The sequence below is a fragment of the Nerophis lumbriciformis genome, linkage group LG28 (genome assembly GCF_033978685.3).
Source record: "Nerophis lumbriciformis linkage group LG28, RoL_Nlum_v2.1, whole genome shotgun sequence".
Taxonomy (NCBI): Eukaryota; Metazoa; Chordata; class Actinopteri; order Syngnathiformes; family Syngnathidae; genus Nerophis; species Nerophis lumbriciformis.
Window position 1 is genome coordinate 1322852 of NC_084575.2, and position 21617 is coordinate 1344468.

The following is a 21617-nucleotide window of genomic DNA, read 5'->3' on the forward strand; positions in this document are numbered from 1 at the left end:
TCTCTCGCGAGACCTGGAAAATAGCTGTCTTGTACTTGTTTCTCTCGCGACATCTGGAAAAGCGCTGGTTAATTGTTTCTCTCGCGAGATCTGACAAGACTGCGCGCGAAGCAAACACGGCGAGGATAAAGCAAGATGGCGTCTGACGGTGAAGACGTTATTGCAGTCGTCACAGTTCAGTGTTCTTAATCTGTGCGTCCATGTACACATATATGTCCTTTATTACACTCTATTAAATAGAGTCATAATAACTGTTTGTATATTAGTCTGAGCGCACTTTGATGCTTCTCGAGCTAGCTTAGCTTGTTAGCTGCTAACAAAGAGAGATGAAAACACATCGCTAAGCAGAGATCAAGTGTGAGTGTAAAGTGTTGTGATTGTGTGAAAATGTGCGAAAGAACCATAGCAGAGTACGAGGAGGAACTTTGTCCAACAAAAGAGGAGAAGGAGCGACAACATGAAAAACATCAAGTTGTGTTACACACAACAGGTTTGTTTACTTCTTACTCTCACATCTTTACTAACTTTATATTTATTATTAACACTTTTCTTCAATAGATTGTCTATAGGAAAATGAATTGTCAGGTGAGGATGATTGTTTTATGTTGTTCATAAAAACGAGACAGTTTCAGACACACAACATTTATGAGAGGTTGATGTTCCTCTCAGTTTGTAACAAAGTGTATCAACATGTTTGCACAAAACTAAGACAAAGTCAGAGTCAGTTACCATGGTAACTGACGCTGTAAACCTAGCCTGCTAGCTGGCAGGTTTGACAAGTTATTTATGTGTGTAAAAGCTATACTGACCTGTTATTTCCTTCATATTGGTGCAGCCATTAACCTACTACAACACCTGCTACATCCACCTACTCAGTGGCCTAGTGGTTACAGTGTCCGCCCTGAGATCGGTAGGTTGAGAGTTCAAACCCCGACCCAGTCATACCAAAGACTATAAAAATGGAACCCATTACCTCCTTGCTTGGCACTCAGCATCAAGAGTTGGAATTGGGGGTTAAATCACCGTAAAAAATGATTCCCGGGCGCGGCCACCGCTGCTGCTCACTGCTCCCCTCACCTCCCAGGGGGTGATCAAGGTTAATGGGTCAAATGCAGAGAACAATCTGGCCACACCTAGTGTGTGCGACAATCATTGGTACTTTAACTTTTTAATGTGGCAGTGATTGTGGAAAAAACAAAGCCTGATCTAAAGATGACATCTTGATCTCATACCATCTCAAACCAATTGGCCGTTCATTATTAAGTGAAATGTCTTAAAGTCGCTTAAATTTGTCTTTAACCAAGCAACACTATGTTTTGTCCAGTTACTCAATTAATCGAAAACATTTCCAGTAGAACACTTGATTAATAAAATGTTCAATAGCCACAGCCCACAGCCCTATACCTGGGGCGGTATAGCTCGGTTGGTAGAGTGGCCGTGCCAGCAACTTGAGGGTTCCAGGTTCAATCCCCGCTTCTGCAAACCTAGTCACTGCCGTTGTGTCCTTGGGCAAGACACTTTACCCACCTGCTCCCAGTGCCACCCACACTGGTATAAATGTAACTTAAATATTGGGTTTCACATTGTAAAGCGCTTTGAGTCACTAGAGAAAAGCACTATATAAATATAATTCACTTCACCTATATTTCATTTATGATTTAATATTTAGCATGTAGGAGTTAAAATGTGTTTTGTTTGTGTACTGTAGACATCCATCAGCTGATTGGACACCAAGAAGAATGTCTCCCTCATCTGCATGGGAACAGTTTCACTTCAGAGGATCCACAGCCCCCCTATTATAAAGAGGAAGAGGAGGGAGAGTGTGTTGTAGGGCAGGAGGAGGATGATGTCAGCAAGTTTCCACTGACTGTTGTCTCTGTGAAGACTGAAGAGCATGAAGACAAAGCACCTGAGTCCTCACAGCTTCATCACAGTCCAAGTAAGCACAACATCCACATATCATCTAATACAATGTTTGTGACACATGTTCATCCGGGGGCCACATTTATGACTAAAGATGGAGATATACTTGCTTTTTAACACCACCATTTAAAAATGAATGCTCATCAATCATCAACAGTGTAATTGCTGGGGTGTAACCATGTGACCTAGAGGCCGTCCTCCTTACCTCACGTGGTCAAATGAAGGCAAATATTCAATATGGCTACTGTTTATTTACCTTTAGCAGCACATATGTCAGCATATTTCAAAGGTTTAGTGGTGAAGATAAAGGCCTACTGAAATACGATTTTCTTATTTAAACGGGGATAGCAGGTCCATTCTATGTGTCATACTTGATCATTTTGCGATATTGCCATATTTTTGCTGAAAGGATTTAGTAGAGAACATCGATGATAAAGTTCGCAACTTTTGGTCACTGATAAAAAAGCCTTGCCTGTACCGGAAGTAGCAGACAAGTAGTGTGACGTCACAGGTTGTGGAGCTCCTCACATCTGCACATTGTTTACAATCATGGCCACCAGCAGCGAGAGCGATTCGGACCGAGAAAGCGACGATTTCGCCATTAATTTGAGCGAGGATGAAAGATTCGTGAATGAGGAAAGTGAGAGTGAAGGACTAGAGGGCAGTGGGAGCGATTCAGATAGGGAAGATGCTGTGAGAGGCGGGTGGGACCTGATATTCAGCTGGGAATGACTAAAACAGTAAATAAACACAAGACATATATATACTCTATTAGCCACAACACAACCAGGCTTATATTTAATATGCCACAAATTAATCCCGTATAACAAACACCTCACCCCTCCCGTCCATATAACCCGCCAATACAACTCAAACACCTGCACAACACACTCAATCCCACAGCCCAAAGTACCGTTGACCTCCGCAAAGTTCATACAGCACATATATATCCCCAAAGTCCCCAAAGTTACTTACGTGACATGCACATAGCGGCACGCACCTACGGGCAAACGATCAAATGTTTGGAAGCCGCAGCTGCATGCGTACTCACGGTACCACGTCTGCGCATCCAACTCAAAGTCCTCCTGGTAAGAGTCTCTGTTGTCCCAGTTCTCCACAGGCCAATGGTAAAGCTTGACTGTCATCTTCCGGGAATGTAAACAATGAAACACCGGCTGTTATCCGGCACACCAGTCAAGGGGTGCATTCTACGGCGGGGGTGCGTTATCCGGCACAACACCTGCCGCAATACACCGCTTCCCACCTACAGCTCTCTTCTTTGCTGTCTCCTTTGTTCATTGAACAAATTGCAAAAGATTCACCAACCCAGATGTCCAGAATACTGTGGAATTTTGCGATGAAAACAGACGACTTAATAGCTGGCCACCATGCTGTCCCAAAATGTCCTCTACAATCCGTGACGTCACGCGCAGGCGTCATCATACTGAGACGTTTTCAGCAGGATATTTCGCGCAAAATTTAAAATTGCACTTTAGTAAGCTAACCCGGCCGTATTGGCATGTGTTGCAATGTTAAGATTTCATCATTAAAAGATAAACTATCAGACTGCGTGGTCGGTAGTAGTGGGTTTCAGTAGGCCTTAAGATAAGAGGTGTATACCATGTATCATTTTTTTTTAGTACTGGTTCCTAATTATGTCGTCCATGAGGACCGTGAAGATTCTGGACTAACGACACAAATATTTGTATTTTTAATTCTAGCTGACTGACGTAACTACAGTATGACACATTGTCACATTGAGTTCAGCTGCCGCTGCGACACATTAAAATCAGCTTTGAATAATGACAAATAAGGAAGCAACAACACGCAAAAGTGTGATGTGTGTGTTATTGACAAGAAGATGACATAACTGCATTTCACCTTGCACTGCACACATAGTTGACTTCTTTAAGACTTCAAATAAACAGCTGTTTTCTTTCTTTCTTTTTTTCTTCTTTATTTAACCAGGTAAAAATCCCATATAGTTCAAATATCTATTTTCCAAGGGAGACCTGGCCAAGAGGGCAGCAGCAAGGTTACATTAAAAACAGTAAACAACACATAAAACATGACATTTACAACATTAAAACTTGCTGACATAACACATGTGCATACAGACAAGGTAGACTGCAATCCTTTCACAGAAGCTTTAAACTCATTCAATGAAACAAGGGTTTGAAGTTGAATATTGGGTTGTAGGTTATTCCAAGCCTTCGCTGCTGAAAACTTAAATGCTTTCTTGCCCAATTCAGTTCTTACTTTGGGGACGACAAATTGCAGAACATTCATTGAACGAAGATTGTGACGTCCTTGTTTCTTTGTTAAAAGACAAGACAGATAAGATGGGGTGATACCCAGAATGGTTTTGTAGATGAACACATACCAATGATTGAGGCGTCGAGCACATAAAGATGTCCAGTTAACCATTGAGTATAACACACAATGGTGAGTAAGTTAACCATTGAGTATAACACACAATGGTGAGGAAGTTAATCATTGAGTATAACACACAATGTTGAGTAAGTTAACCATTGAGTATAACACACAATGGTGAGTAAGTTAACCATTAAGTATAACACACAATGGTGAGTAAGTTAACCATTGAGTATAACACACAATGGTGAGTAAGTTAACCATTGAGTATAACACACAATGGTGAGTATGTCAACCATTGAGTATAACACACAATGGTGAGTAAGTTAACCATTAAGTATAACACACAATGGTGAGTAATGGTGAGTAAGTTAACCATTGAGTATAACACACAATGGTGAGTAAGTTAACCATTGAGTATAACACACAATGGTGAGTAAGTAAACCATTAAGTATAACACACAATGGTGAGTAAGTTAACCATTGAGTATAACACACAATGGTGAGTAAGTTAACCATTGAGTATAACACACAATGGTGAGTAAGTTGGTGATGAATCTCAGTGCCCCGTGGTACACACTATCCAGCTTGTGGAGACAACCAGCAGTAGCATTCATGTACAACACATCTCCATTGTCAATAACAGGTAAAAAGGTTGTTTCCACCAATTTCTGTTTCACAGTAAAAGAAAAGCAAGACTTGTTTCTATAATAAAATCCCAGTAAAAGTTAGTTGTTTTTTTTACAACATACTGAATGTGCTCCTTAAAACTCAAGTGGTCATCAATTAAAAATCCTAAATACTTAAAAGAAGATACTAACAAAATTTGTTGCCCATTTCTTGTTCAAATGTTCTCACACAGTGCTGATCTTACAGTTTTTGATGTGGTAAAGATTATACACTTTGTTTTCTCTGCATTTAAAAGCAGTTGAAGATAGCAAAGTTGTTCTTGTACTCTGTCAAATGCATGTTGTAGATATTTAAAGGCCTCAGCAGGAGTGGGTGCTGTGCAGTATATGACAGTATCATCAGCGTAGGAATGGAAAGTTGAGTTCGGAATATTCTGTCCAAGATTATTAATTATTAATTAATAATGGGCCCAACACAGAACCTTGAGGGACACCCTTTTTCACTTGCAGTATGTCCGAGAAGGAACCTTCTATCTGAACAGCCTGCGTTCTACTTGTGAGGTCATTTGCAAACCCTCCAACTGCTTGCTGAGAAAAACCAATAGCTGAAAGACGTTTGAATAAAATGACATGATCAACAGTATCAAATGCCTTTGAAAAGTCAATAAAGAGGGACAGACAGCACTGCTTCTTGTCAAGAGCTTCAGTTACATCATTTATAAACTTCATAGCAGCAGTAACAGTACTGTGATTTCTGCCAAAACCTGACTGAAATGGTGACAGAATAAAGGTGGTGTCCAAAAAGTATTTTATCTGTTCACTGATAAGGGATTCAAGCACTTTTGCCAGAACAAAGAGTTTAGAGATCGGTCTGTAATCATTTAGATTACTAGGGTCACCTCCTTTTAATAGGCGGATTAGCAGCATTACGCTCATGCAATACATCTGACAGGTCCGATGTAAACCACTGATTGTCACGTCCTTTAACCCTACATTTTCTAAAAGGGGCATGTTTGTTCACTATACTCAAGAAGTTTTCGTGAAAATATTTCCAAGCCAGTTCAACATTATCAAAAAGAGCAATTCTATCCCAATTAAAAAGATGCAAGTCATGTAAAAAAGCTTGCGTGTCAAATAATTTCATACTACGTTTTTCAAGAAGACGAGGCTTGCTTTTAGGAATCCTTGTGTCTCGCACTACTGCAATCACACAATGATCACTCACATCATTAGGGAAAACACCAGATGCAACACATTTAAAGGGAATATTTGTTAGAATTAAGTCAATGAGTGTAGCTTTTTGAGGGCATTTAGGATTAGGTCTTGTAGCTGAGTTAATTAATTGTGTTAAATTTAGAGATTCACACTGTGCTTTCAAAGAGTCAGACACAGATGTGAGCCAGTCCCAGTTCAAATCACTATTTCATTGTATTTCAGTTGAGACAGAAGCTTCACAAGAGTAGATAGGGAATTACTAGGGGCAGATGGAGGCCTATAACACCCCACTACCATAATGTGGTGATTTCTAGCTAATTCAATTTCAAGTGCTAACAGTTGAAGTTCTTTACTTACTGATTCAGAGAGCACTAATTTAACATCAAACCTCTGCTTAATATATATGGCCACTCCACCACCTTTTCTTTGTCGGTCAGTACGATAGACATTATAGCCATGAATGTAAATATCTTTATCAAGCACAGATTGTTTAAGCCAAGTTTCAGATAAGACTACAATATCAGCATTTGTTGAGTTTATCCAGATCTTTATCATATCCAGTTTAGGGAGTAAACTCCGAACATTGATATGAATAATCCCAAGACCAGATCTAGTTTTAAAATCCGCAGGTGTAAAACATTGTGTAGGTGTATCAGGGCCTGGATTAGTCTCAACATTTCCTGAGAGCAATAACAATAATATAACTAAACATTTGTGCTTAAAGTTACCATCTTTTGAGTTGGTCTTTAATCTGTGAAAGTAAGTGCTCACAATAGGGGAGGATGCAGTAATGTTGACGTGATCTCTCAAAACAAGGAAACAATAAGAATGAATGGACTCTACCATAGTATGCAGCCTTTTTGTTTTGTCCAAAGTCACAGAAATCTTCAACTGAGATAAGGCCAAGGTTATTTTGTATTTTCTATGATGAAATGTCAAATTATCAAAGTTGTCATCTTGAAGTAGCATAGCTCGTGAGCGGGGTGACCAGACCCATTTAGGACACCAGTAAAACCACACAAAAGTATAAAACACAATATAATAATTTGTGACATAGCGAGAGGAGAAGTTACACTTGTTTTACCATTTTTGAAGATGTTAGCAGACAGGGCTGAAGACTATCAACCAAGGCCGATGGGTGGAAGCCCGTAAACGAAGCCACTGGCTGAAGGCAAACAGCAGGTCGATGGAAGGCTAGTAGGCAGGTCGATGGTGGAAGGCTGGTAGGCAGATCGATGGTGGAAGGCTAGCAGGCAGGCCGATGGTGGAAGGCTGGTAGACAGGCCGATGGTGGAAGGCTAGCAGGCAGGCCAATGGTGGAAGGCTAGCAGGCAGGCCGATGGTGGAAGGCTGGTAGGCAGGTTGATGGTGGAAGGCTAGTAGGCAGGTCGATGGTGGAAGGCTAGCAGCAGTCAGGCCGATAGTGGAAGGCTAGCAGCAGTCAGGCCGATGGTGGAAGGCTGGCAGGCAGGCCGATGGTGGAAGGCTAGCAGCAGTCAGGCCGATGGTGGAAGGCTAGCAGCAGTCAGGCCGATGGTGGAAGGCTGGCAGGCAGGCCGATGGTGGAAGGCTAGCAGCAGTCAGGCCGATGGTGGAAGGCTAGCAGCAGTCAGGCCGATGGTGGAAGGTTAGCAGCAGTCAGGCCGATGGTGGAAGGATAGCAGGCAGGCCGATGGTGGAAGGTTAGCAGCAGTCAGGCCGATGGTGGAAGGATAGCAGGCAGGCCGATGGTGGAAGGTTAGCAGCAGTCAGGCCGATGGTGGAAGGATAGCAGGCAGGCCGATGGTGGAAGGTTAGCAGCAGTCAGGCCGATTGTGGAAGGATAGCAGGCAGGCCGATGGTGGAAGGTTAGCAGCAGTCAGGCCGATGGTGGAAGGATAGCAGGCAGGCCGATGGTGGAAGGTTAGCAGCAGTCAGGCCGATGGTGGAAGGATAGCAGGCAGGCCGATGGTGGAAGGCTAGCAGCAGTCAGGCCGATGGTGGAAGGCTAGCAGCAGTCAGGCCGATGGTGGAAGGCTAGCAGCAGGCAGGCCGATGGTGGAAGGCTAGCAGCAGTCAGGCTGATGGTGGAAGGCTAGTAGCAGGCAGGCCGAATAGTGCTAGCTGTCTGCTACTACTACCTGAACAGGTGGATTATAGGCAGTGTTGGGTTAGTTACTGAAAACCAGTAACTAGTTACAGTTACTAGTTACTTTATTTCAAAAGTAACTCAGTTACTTACACCAAAAAGTAATGCGTTACTGAGAAAAGTAACTATTTAGTTACTTATTTTTTTCTCCCTTTTTTTTTTAAGGCTCCCAATAATGCCCTTTTAGCCTTCATTTCAGTACTGTTATTGCACTGGAGAATAATACAATCTGTTGATCAACTTGACATGCATTTGCATTACTGAACCCTGCTAAGCAATGTGGTCTACATTCAACACACAAAGACAAAGATATGTTTCAAAGGGCCAATTTATTTCAGGCCACAACAAATTGACAAAACTATTTGAAATAGCTGCAACATAACATACATAAGTAACAAACTGCATAATAACAACATAGCTTTAAAGCTGGCTTCACCCAAGGAAGGCACACATGACATACACAAAGCCTAACCAGGCATTTTTTTCTCTCAAGGAATTGTGAAATAAAATCATGTATTCAGGAGATCAACACTGTACTGAAGCCCAGAACACTACGCATTTCCCCAGTTTTAGTTTAGAGATAAGGAAAGATTGGCCTGGCCCACTAGCATCATTAGAGTGATGTGATAATCAAACACTTTAGAAGTCTAGAATGAAAGAGTATATAAGAGAATTGACAGTGTGTACCTTCAATGATGAGCAGAGGCAGAGTTTGGAGTGTTTTCTTTAGCTCGCTTTCCATGTTTATGTACTCTCTGTCCAGGTACTTGGAACATGTTTTCCGTGCCATTTGTTGTTTGACGCCAGTATCATGCTAATTAGCTGCCTGAAAATGGGTGACTCCACTGTAGAAATGGCCTGCATGTCTTCTAGCACATACAACATTGATAGAGCAATGGCTCTATCAATGTTGTCCTGGCTAGCAGTGCCTCGTTAAAATCCTTAGGTGGAGGTGAAGTGGCATTGGAGTCTGTGTGTCTCTTTACTAGCTTCATCAAAGCATGTTGCTTATATGGCGTGGCAAAGTTGGGAGAGTGGCCGTGCCAGCAATCTGAGGGTTACTGGTTCAATCCCCACCTTCTACCATCCTAGTCACGTCCGTTGTGTCCTTTAGCAAGACACTTCACCCTTGCTCCTGATGGGTCCTGGTTAGTGCCTTGCATGGCAGCTCCCTCCATCAGTGTGTGAATGTGTGTGTGTGAATGGGTGAATGTGGAAATAGTGTCAAAGCGCTTTGAGTTCCTTAAAAAGGTAGAAAAGCTATACAAGTATAACCCATTTATGTAGCTGTTTCAGCAGATTTGAATTGCTGTTTTGGGCAGTATTCCCGGGCGCGGTCACTGCTGCTGCTCATTGCTCCCCTCACCTCCCAGGGGGTGATCAAGGGTGATGGGTCAAATGCGGAGAATAATTTCACCACACCTAGTGTGTGTGTGTGACAATCATTGGCACTTTAACTTTAGGGGCAGCACGGTGGGAGAAGGGTTAGTGCGTCTGCCTCACAATACGAAGGTCCTGAGTAGTCGTGAGTTCAATCCCGGCCTCGGGATCTTTCTGTGTGGAGTTTGCATGTCCCGCCCGTGACTGCGTGGGTTCCCTCCGGGTACTCCGGCTTCCTCCCACCTCCAAAGACATGCACCTGGGGATAGGCCCCTCCCACCTCCAAAGACATGCACCTGCAGTGTTTCCCACAGGACGGGCATCTATTTGTGGTGGTGTGGTCGGGTGGCGGCAGCGGCGATGACCAAGAAGAACGCGGAGTTGGAATATAATTACAACATTTTATGTACATATTTATATACAGATTTGAACAATTAGTGATTCACTGAAATATATTTATTAATTGTGGTTCTTACAAAAAATATATCTTATAAAATATAAAAGCTAAAATGTCTCTTAAATCTCTGCCCCTTTAATTAGTGAATACTAAATAATTTAACTTTAGCCTACTACTACAACCATATTATTTACCAGCAACATGAAGTGAAACAGAGGCAGAGGTGTCCTGCCACAGTCAGTCAGCCTCCTCCTCCTCCTCCTGCTGCTGAACAGGTCGCACCTGTGGTCCGGACTGTAGGCCTACCTCCTCTCCAAGTCGAGCCCTTTTCGGCCGTTGAAAATATTTTTCTATACTCATCTGTGTGAAGGAGTGAACATCCAACATTAGAATTTATTACTAACGAGCAGAACCGCTCTATGTACAGTGCCGTCTAACCTTAAGCGGCAGCAGCTCAACACATGCAGGGTTCAACGTTAAGGTTTTTTCTACTTGCCCGACTTCTCAAATCTACTTGCCCCAATATTTTTACTTGTCCTGCCTAGGTTTTTTTCTGGCTGTGTAGTGCTCATGGCTTATATCTTACTAAAATCCTTCCCGTTGACTATTTACAACACTACACAGTATTTATTATTATTATTATTATCTATAATTACATTTAAATGGCATTGCATACATGTAAAATTAAATGCTATTTCACATTATTTGACCAGTAGCAGTTACACCCATCTGAACAGGTCAGCCACCTGTTTAAAGCCCGATCACAGTTGAAATCTTAAAATGAAGGGCCTTTAATGGCCAAAACATTAACCTGGACAACATTTTAACAGCTGGTTGGCTCAGATTTTATTATTTTCATTGCATTCACATGCTGCAGTGGACAGTGGACAATTTAGCTTCAGTCCATGTGTGTTTATTGACAACATGGTTATAACCTGGACACGTTAGCTCGTCGGTATTGTAACACGTGACTGTTACTACGTGCGTCTGCCCCGGGCCACGAGTCAAACAGCGGCGGTGTTAATGAAGCAGCGTCAGGCTGCTCACCGTCAGTGAAACGCTCGGTGAAATCACGGATTAACGTTAAATATATGACGAGCCGCGAGCGATGCAGCTATAACCTATCTACAAGTGATGGGTTGATGAGGCGTCATGAAGCGTTTCGACACATTGCAAAACTGTATTGATACTGTGTCGATACTGTGTCACTAAATACTGACATCTGCTGGACATTAAAAATCCCTACAGGCAACCTATGGACCGACTCAACTGACACTGATTTTATGACCTAGTACAGTGGTTCTCAAATGGGGGTACGCGAACCCCTGGGGGTACTTGAAGGTATACCAAGGGGTACGTGAGATTTTTAAAAAATATTCTAAAAATAGCAACAATTCAAAAATCCTTTATAAATATATTTCTTGAATAATACTTCAACAAAATATGAATGTAAGTTCATAAACTCAGTGAAGCACAAGCTCAGGTTTGTCACTAAAATGTCTGTCAAAAAGAACTGTGAAAAGAAATGCAACAATGCAATATTCAGTGTTGACAGCTACATTTTTTGTGGACATGTTCCATAAATATTGATGTTAAAGATTTTTTTTTTTGTGAAGAAATGTTTAGAATTAAGTTGATAAATCCAGATGGATCTCTAATACAATCCCCAAAGAGGGCACTTTAAGTTGATGATTACTTCTATGTGTAGAAATCTTTATTTATAATTGAATCACTTGTTTATTTTTCAACAAGTTTTTAGTTATTTTTATATCTTTTTTTCCAAATAGTTCAAGAAAGACCACTACAAATGAGCAATATTTTGCACTGTTGTACAATTTAATAAATCAGAAACTGATGACATAGTGCTGTATTTTACTTCTTTATCTTTTTTTTTTCAACCAAAAATGCTTTGCTCTGATTAGGGGGTACTTGAATTTAAAAAAACAAATCACAGGGGGTACATTGCTGAAAAAAGGTTGAGAACCACTGACCTAGTATATACAATAATATAAACCAAGTCATTGTATTTCATTTAGGATTATTTCATAACTTCATTTAAATAAAAATATATTTTTTGTCTTTTTTAGACACAGTCAATAAATAATGTGAACATGTATCATAACATGGAAATCTAAGAGAACGTGTTGTGAATGAGGATGCTTGTGGACCTGGAAATTATTATTTAATTTTTTTTACACATTTTTATTTAAAAAAAAACAGTTTTTTCAACGTATTCAATTTTAGACGCTTTCTCTTCTTAGTTATTATTTCTCCGGCTGTAGAAAAGAGCCGCTCACAGGGCACAGAGGAGGCGGGAGTGCGACACAGTTCGCGTATCGGTCACGTGACCAAAACAGCTCATGATCGGTCACATGACTTTCAAAAAGCGGTACGCGCACCGACACAGGGTTTCGCTCTTTGAGCTCGACGCATGCGCCGATGCATCGGTGTTGCCGGGCCCATCACTACTATCTACCTATAACCTGTAAAAATTAAGCAATGCTACCACGCTAGCAAGCGTTAGCTAGCCGACTATGAGCCACCAAGCTGCTAACTGTCGCCAAAAGGCACCATTTAAGTTTTTTTCCCCATGGCATCCTGGATCAAGGCTTTCAGCAGCTTTTGGACGTTTGAGGTAGAAACGTAGGAAGCGCCATCATTATGAAAAGTAGCCGGCGAGTATTTTGATTCCGTCCGTCCGTCCCTCTTCTTCTTCTTCTTCTTCTTCTTCTTCTTCTGGCCCACCAGGTGAATTAAGTGCTATTGCATAGTGCATAGTAGGCTACTGCCACCTACTGCACCTGAGGTGTAACTACAAGCAACATTCACAGACAGTCCCATTGCTTTTATGAGCGGTCGACCGAGTCAAAAGCCGAAAAATCCATTTGTGGCGGACGTAATTCTTTCGTGGCGGGCCGCCACAAATAAATGAATGTTTGGGAAAAAATGTCTGTATCAAGCACAGATTGTTTAAGCCAAGTTTCAGATAAGACTACAATATCAGCATTTGTTGAGTTTATCCAGATCTTTATCATATCCAATTTAGGGAGTAAACTCCGAACATTGATATGAATAATCCCAAGACCAGATCTAGTTTTAAAATCCGCAGGTGTAAAACATTGTGTAGGTGGATCAGGGCCTGGATTAGTCTCAACATTTCCTGAGAGCAATAACAATAATATAACTAAACATTTGTGCTTAAAGTTACCATCTTTTGAGTCGGTCTTTAATCTGTGAAAGTAAGTGCTCACAATAGGGGAGGATGCAGTAATGTTGACGTGATCTCTCAAAACAAGGAAACAATAAGAATGAATGGACTCTACCATAGTATGCAGCCATTTGGTTTTGTCCAAAGTCACAGAAATCTTCAACTGAGATAAGGCCGAGGTTATTTTGTAGCTGCCATTATGATGAAATGTCAAATTATCAAATATGTCAAACTGTGCATCTTGAATTAGCATAGCTCGTGAGTGGGGGTGACCAGACCCATTTGGGACACCAGTAAAACCACACAAAAGTATAAAACACAATATAATAATTTGTGACATAGTGAGAGGAGAAGTTCCACTTGTTTCACCACTTTTGAAGATGTTAGCAGACAGGGCTAAAGACTAGCAACCAAGGCCGACAGGTGGAAGCCCGTAGACGAAGCCAATGGCTGGAGGCAAACAGCAGGCCGATGGAAGGCTAATAGGCAGGTCGATGGTGGAAGGCTAGCAGGCAGGTCGATGGTGGAAGGCTAGCAGGCAGGTCGATGGTGGAAGGCTAGCAGGCAGGTTGATGGTGGAAGGCTAGCAGGCAGGTCGATGGTGGAAGGCGAGTGGCGCGGTTGGTAGAGTGGCCGTGCCTGAGGGTTCCTGGTTCAATCCCCACCTTCTACCAACCTAGTCACGTCTGTTGTGTCCTTGAGCAGGACACTTCACCCTTGCTCCTGATGGGTCGTGGTAAGCGCCTTGCACGGCAGATCCCGCCATCAGTGTGTGAATGAGTGAATGAGACGGGATGAGTTTGCTAAGTACAAAAATGAGTCGAAATTTTTGAATGAAATAAACTGCTGTTCTAAATGTGTCCTCTAGATGTCGCAATAGCAATTCTTTGTATCTTTGTAGATGATGCTACATATGTAAAACACAACTAAAACACATGATGTTAGCGCACCAGTCGGGGAAAATGAACAAACTACATCAATAACATCCTGTAATTTGATTTTGATATTATTTATTTATCTTGATAGATTGAAAATGAACACCAATGAGTTGACTGATGAACATTATCACATAATTCATTCTGAAAGTGTAAAAAAGGACAACTAAAGATATAATACTATTGTATGTAAAAAAAACAAAAAAAAACATGATTTGTACATTTTCAGAATGTGTTTGTTCTATTTTTAAACAAAGAAAACAATCTGCAATTGTCTTTATTTTTACGTTATCTTGCCGTAATTTTACCAGTCGGGCCAACTTGGAGTAGATCTTCCTCCATGTGGCCCCCATCTAAAATTAGTTTAAACACCCCTGGCCGAGTTCTTCCTGCGAAAAGCAGATACGAGAAAAAAATCTAATTATTAAACAGAATAGATCCCTAAAGATTTGTTGAGTAATATCAAAGATTATCCATCGGTGGCGTTCCCAGACATGTGGAACTATTTTGAGTTCCAGACGTCATTCTACACCACAAATTGTGGTTAAGTTTAGAGATAAAGTTTAGGTGTCATAGACCGTATACAGAATAAAATATTTACACACTTTATATCAGTGAGTGTAAAGTTAAAGGACAACATTATCACCAGACCTATGTAAGCGTCAATATATACCTTGATGTTGCAGAAAAAAGACCATATATTTTTTTAACCGATTTCCGAACTCTAAATGGGTGAATTTTGGCAAATTAAACGCCTTTCTAATATTAGCTCTCAGAGCGATGACATCACAACGTGACTTCACATCTGGAAGCAATCCGCAATCTGCCCAAATCAGCTCTGTTATTTTCCGTTTTTTCGACTGTTTTCTTGTACCTTGGAGACATCATGCCTCGTCGGTGTGTTGTCGGAGGGTGTAACAACACGAACAGGGACGGATTCAAGTTGCACCAGTGGCCCAGAGATGGGAAAGGGGCAAGAAATTGGACTTTTGTTCCGCACACTTTACCGACGAAAGCTATGCTACGACAGAAATGGCAAGAATGTGTGGATATCCTGCGACACTCAAAGCTGATGCATTTCCAATGATGAATTCAAAGAAATCTGCCGCCAGACCCCCATTGAATCTGCCGGAGTGTGTGAGCAATTCAGGGACAAAGGGCCTTGGTAGCACGGCAAGCAATGGCGGCAGTTTGTTCCCGCAGACGAGCGAGCTAAACCCCCTGGATGTCTTGGCTCACACCGTCCCTTATGCCACCGAAGATGATCAAGAGAAGAATATCGACCCTAGCTTCCCTGGCCTGCTGACATCAACTCCAAAACTGGACGGATCAGCTTTCAGGAAAAGAGAGCGGATGAGGGTATGTCTACAGAATATATTAATTGATGAAAATTGGGCTGTCTGCACTCTCAAAGTGCATGTTGTTGCCAAATGTATTTCATATGCTGTAAACCTAGTTCATAGTTGTTAGTTTCCTTTAATGCCAAACAAACACATACCAATCGTTGGTTAGAAGGCGATCGCCGATTTCGTCCTCGCTTTCTCCCGTGTCGCTGGCTGTCGTGTCGTTTTCGTCGGTTTCGCTTGCATACGGTTCAAACCAATATGGCTCAATAGCTTCAGTTTCTTCTTCAATTTCGTTTTCGCTACCTGCCTCCACACTACAACCATCCGTTTCAATACATGCGTAATCTGTTGAATCGCTTAAGCCGCTGATATCCGAGTCTGAATCCGGGCTAATGTCGCTCTAGCTTGCTGTTCTTTCCGCCATGTTTGTTTGTATTCACTATGTGACGTCACAGGAAAATGGACGGGTGTTTATAACGATGGTTAAAATCAGGCACTTTGAAGCTTTTTTTAGGGATATTGCGTGATGGGTAAAATTTTGAAAAAAACTTCGAAAAATATAATACGCCACTGGGAACTGATTTTTAATGGTTTTAACCATTCTGAAATTGTGATAATGTTCCCCTTTAAGAATGCCTCAATCATTGCTGCCTTGTACTTATAAAAAAAACTTGCTCCTCATCAAATTTCCAAGTCTGTTTTTGGACTCACTTTTGAATTAACTTTAGTGGCTGGGACAAAAGGAAGTATTTCCCGTGTTTTTATTGGTTGTTTTGTTACACTCCTTTAACACAACACACTAAAGAACACAAATAATGTCATTGTGTTAACAGTGTCAGTCCAAAACTATTTCTATTCTCTCTTTATTTTATTTACTTATTTACCCAACAGACGTTCAACAGCCCTTTCACATTAAAGAGGAAGAGGATGATCCACAGCCCACCTACATTAAAAAGGAAGAGGAGCATCCACAGCCCACCCACATTAAAGAGGAAGAGGAGGATCCACACATGAAAGAGGAAGAGGAGGGAGAGTGTGTTGTAGGGCAGGAGGAGGATGATGTCAGCAAGTTTCCACTGACTGTTGTCTCTGTGAAGACTGAAGAGCATGAAGACAAAGCACCTGAGTCCTCACAGCTTCATCACAGTCCAAGTAAGCACATATCATTTTATTCTCAGGGCATTCAATCCATCACAACTGGACTGTTCACTTTGTCTTAGAAGACTCATCCAAGTAGGCTTCATCACTTCATGCTCATACACTTCAAGTCTTAAATCTAATCATTGGAATTTAGAGGGGAACTGCACTTTTTGGGAATTTTTCTATCGTTCACAATCATTATGAAAGACATGATGGTGGATATATTAAAAAAAGTAAAAAAATCACATTCTAATTAGGGCTTGGCGATATGGCCATTTATTAATATGTGGATATGTTTAGGCCATGTCACGATACACCATATATATGTGGATATGTTTAGGCCATGTCACGATACACCATATATATGTTGATATGTTTAAGCCATGTTGCGATACACCATATACTGTATATATGTGGATATGTTTAGTCCATGTCACGATACACCATATATATGTGGACATGTTTAGGCCATGTCACGATACACCATATATATGTGGATATGTTTAGGCCATGTCACGATACACCATATATATGTGGATATGTTTAGGCCATGTCACGATACACCATATATATGTGGATATGTTTAGGCCATGTCACGATACACCATATATATGTGGATATGTTTAGTCCATGTCACGATACACCATATATATGTGGATATGTTTAGGCCATGTCACGATACACCATATATATGTGGATATGTTTAGGCCATGTCACGATACACCATATATATGTGGATATGTTTAGGCCATGTCACGATACACCATATATATGTGGATATGTTTAAGCCATGTTGCGATACACCATATACTGTATATATGTGGATATGTTTAGTCCATGTCACGATACACCATATATATGTGGACATGTTTAGGCCATGTCACGATACACCATATATATGTGGATATGTTTAGGCCATGTCACGATACACCATATATATGTGGATATGTTTAGTCCATGTCACGATACACCATATATATGTGGATATGTTTAGTCCATGTCACGATACACCATATATATGTGGATATTTTGCCTTAGCCTTGAATGAGCACTTGATGCATATAATCACAGCAGTGTGATGATTCTATGTATCTACATTAAAACATTCTTCTTCATACTGCATTAATATATGCTACTTTTAAACTTTCATGCAGAGAGGGAAACCACAACTAAGTCTATTTAGCAAAAGTGTATTTATTAAACAGTTATTAAGCAGTGGCACAAACATTCATGTCATTTCAAAACAGAAAGTGCAAGACTGTCAAAGACATTTTTAAACAAGCCACTGTTTCCCACACATTCATTTATTTGTGGCGGCCCGCCACAAAATAATTACGTCCGCCACAAATAGATTTTTCGGCTTTTGACTCCCTCGACCGCTCATAAAAGCAATGGGACTCTGTTTGTGAGTGTAGCTTGTAGTTACAACTCAGGTGCAGTAGGTGGTGGTAGCCTACTATGCATTGTAACTCCGCCAATAGTACTTAATTCACCTGGTGGGCTCGAAGAAGAAGACGACGACGACGAAGTAAAAGAAGAACGGACCGACCGGATCAAAATACGAGGGTAAGACGTCTTGGCAAACAAGTTCAAAAGTGGTCCGAACCTGTGCAGTGTGCAACACCGACTCGGATTTTCTTAATTTTTATTTTCGGGATTTGAATGCATTTATTTTGAAAGGACAGCTGGAGAGAGACTGGAGAGGGGGGATTGACGCGGAGCAAAGCGACTGTCAGGTGGAATCGAACTGGGTCGCCGCAGCGGGTGCTCTACCAGATGAGATAGGTTATAGCTGCATCGCTCGCGGCTCGTCATATATTTAACGTTAATCCGCGATTTCACCGAGCGTTTCACTGACGGTGAGCAGCCTGATGCTGCTTCATTAACACCGCCGCTGTTTGACTCGGGGGCCGGGGCAGACGCACGCAGTAACAGTCACCTGTTTTCATACCGACGAGCTAACGTGTCCAGGTTATAACCCTGTTGTCAATAAACACACGTGGAGACGGTGCTTCAGGTACTGCAATAATACTGAAGCTAAATTGTCCACTGTCCACTGCAGCATGTGAATGCAATGAAAAGAATAAAATCTGAGCCAACCAGCTGTTAAAATGTTGTGCAGGTTAATGTTTTGGCCATTAAAGGCCCTTCATTTTAAGATTTCAACTGTGATCGGGCTTTAAACAGGTGGCTGACCTGTTCAGATGGGTGTAACTGCTACTGGTCAAATAATGTCAAATAGCATTTAATTTTACATGTATGCAATGCCATTTAAATGTAATTATAGATAATAATAATAATAAATACTGTGTAGTAGTAAGTAGTATAAGATATAAGCCATGAGCATTACACAGCCAGAAAAAAAACCTAGGCAGGACAAGTAAAAATATTGGGGCAAGTAGATTTGAGAAGACGGGCAAGTAGAAAAAAAGCTTAACGTTGAACCCTGCATGTGTTGAGCTGCTGCCGCTTAAGGTTAGACGGCACTGTACATAGAGCGCTTCTGCTCGTTAGTAATAAATTCTAATGTTGGATCACTCCTTCACGCAGATGAGTATAGAAAAATATTTTCAACAGCCGAAAAGGGCTGGACTTGGAGAGGAGGTAGGCCTACAGTCCGGACCACAGGAGGTATTATCAAAACGGTGTAGACACTTAGAAATCTCATAAGGAAAGTGAACAGACGTCCATCAGTGTGAAAATTAATTTGCTTCCAATACTTCCAGGCTTCAACTAGTGCCGCAGCTGGCTGAGGCAGTAAGAGAGGGTGAGGAGGAAGGGATAGTAAGTACGCAGGGAGATGTTGTAGGAGAGGAGGAAGACAGGCAGCATGTAGAGCCAGCTAGGGTGGAGGCAACAGGTGAGACTCAGAAAACACTGAGAAATAAAGCAGGGTCAGATCAGAAATGCACTTTTCTCATGAAAAGGGTCCTATTTTATATTCTTATGTGCCTTATAGAGAGGACCACGACAAAACATTGAGCGACTGGGTTCGATCCATCCATCCATCCATTTTCTACCGCTTATTCCCTTTGGGGTCGCGGGGGGCGCTGGAGCCTATCTCAGCTACAATCGGGCGGAAGGCGGGGTACACCCTGGACAAGTCGCCACCTCATCGCAGGGCGGGTTCGATCCAGTATGGCTAAAAATGCCCCAATTTAAGTCATGGCTGTATAACACCCAGCACGGTAAGTTTAGTATCTTTATTGATAAAGTTAAAGTTAAATGATTTAGTATGCACTAATTAAAGGGGCAGAGCTTTAAGAGACATTTTAGCTTTTATATTTTATAAGATATATTTTTTATAAGAACCACAATTAATAAATATATTTCAGTGAATAACTAATTGTTCAAATCTGTATATAAATATGTACATAAAGTGTTGTAATTATATTCCAACTCCACGTTCTTCTTGGTCATCGCCGCTGCCGCCCCCCGACCACACCACCACAAATAGATGCCTGTCCTGTGGGAAACACTGATATATATATATATATATATATATATATGTATATATATAAATGCTGTTAAATGTAGCTTTGATGTGGCAAGCTACTTTTGCAGTGTAGCTTGTAGTGTAGCGTGCTACAATTCTCTGAGGATAGCTTAGCTCCATTTAATTGAGAGTAACTTGTAGCTTAGCTTACTACATTGTCCAGGTAGCTTGCCCATCACTGTCTATTTGGCCTAGCTCACATGTCAATAGTTTGAATACTGCAAACTTCAATACAGTAACACCTCATTTGTTCTGCAGACGTCCAGCGGGTGTCAGCGGGGAGTCATGAAGAGGAGTGGCACACCAGTGTGGGACAGAAGGAGCTACAGGCCCCCTCCCACATTAAAGAGGAGCAGCTTCATGATGAAGATGAAGCTCAGTCCTTACAGCTTCATCACAGTCAAAGTGAGGAGAACAGAGGGGCGGAGCTTGTAAGTCAACACATCACAGAAGCTGATGGAGAGCATTGTGAAGATATCAAGTCAGAACCAGACAGCATCTTTGCTCCACTGTCAGACATGGACCACATGATGTCACACTCTTCTGATCACAGTGACCACATCCAAAAACCTTTGGACAGCAAAAATGACTCTAAAGGTGATACGAGACATCACACTAACAACAAACACTTTGACTGCTCTGAATGTGGGAAGTCATTTAGACTAAAAATTGATTTTACAAGACACATGAGAACACATATTGGAGAGAAACCTTTTACTTGCTCTGTTTGTAAGAAGAGTTTCTCCACAAAACCTAACATGACCACACACATGAGAATACACACTGGAGAGAAACCTTTTACTTGCTCTGTTTGTAAGAAGAATTTCTTGCAAAAGGTACACATGACCACACACATGAGAACACACACTGGAGAGAAACATTTTACTTGCTCTGTTTGTCAGAAGAGTTTCTCCAGTAAGCGAAATATGACCACACACATGAGAACACACACTGGAGAGAAACCTTTTGCTTGCTCAGCTTGTGCTAAAAGATTCTACTCTAAGAATGAGGTGATATTACACATGAGAATACATACTGGAGAGAAACCTTTTACTTGCTCTGTTTGTAAGAAGAGTTTCTCCATAAAGCGTAACATGACCACACACATGAGAACACACACTAGAGAGAAACCCTTTACTTGCTCTGTTTGTAAGAAGAGTTTCTCCAACAAGCATCACATGACCAGACACATGAGAACACACACTGGAGAGAAACCGTTTAATTGCTTTGCGTGTGTTAAAAGGTTCAGGTTTATGTATCAGGCCAGTAAACACAAGTGTGTAACAGTCATGGAAGCTGCAGGGATGTAAAAACACTTAAACAGTGATTGTGCTAAATGTAGTTTAAAAACACAGCATGTTTAATAAGAATGTATATTTGATGTTGTATGTAGTGCTTCTCATCTTCTAGTCTTATATGTTGTCCTGTACTTACTTTTTAAGTTGTG

At 41.4% G+C, this 21617-nt stretch overlaps 2 protein-coding genes across 2 annotated transcripts in view; both read left to right on the forward strand.

The window, feature by feature from the left end:
* Positions 1-21617, forward strand: part of LOC133570515 (uncharacterized) — a 905074-nt gene that overhangs the window by 309433 nt on the left and 574024 nt on the right. The window lies entirely within an intron of this gene.
* Positions 115-16923, forward strand: LOC133570719 (uncharacterized). Its single transcript, XM_061923413.2, has 3 exons — positions 115-490; positions 1709-1939; positions 16426-16923. Exons 1-3 carry the CDS (start codon positions 388-390, stop codon positions 16752-16754), a joined length of 663 nt encoding a protein of 220 aa, XP_061779397.1. The 5' UTR covers positions 115-387; the 3' UTR covers positions 16755-16923.

Coding starts and splice junctions, on each gene's coding strand:
- LOC133570719 (XM_061923413.2), top strand. CDS start 388: ATGTGCGAAAGAACCATAGCAGAGTACGAGGAGGAACTTTGTCCAACA. Junction 491..1,708: donor AGTTGTGTTACACACAACAG/GTTTGTTTACTT, acceptor TGTGTACTGTAG/ACATCCATCAGCTGATTGGA. Junction 1,940..16,425: donor ACAGCTTCATCACAGTCCAA/GTAAGCACAACA, acceptor TTTACCCAACAG/ACGTTCAACAGCCCTTTCAC.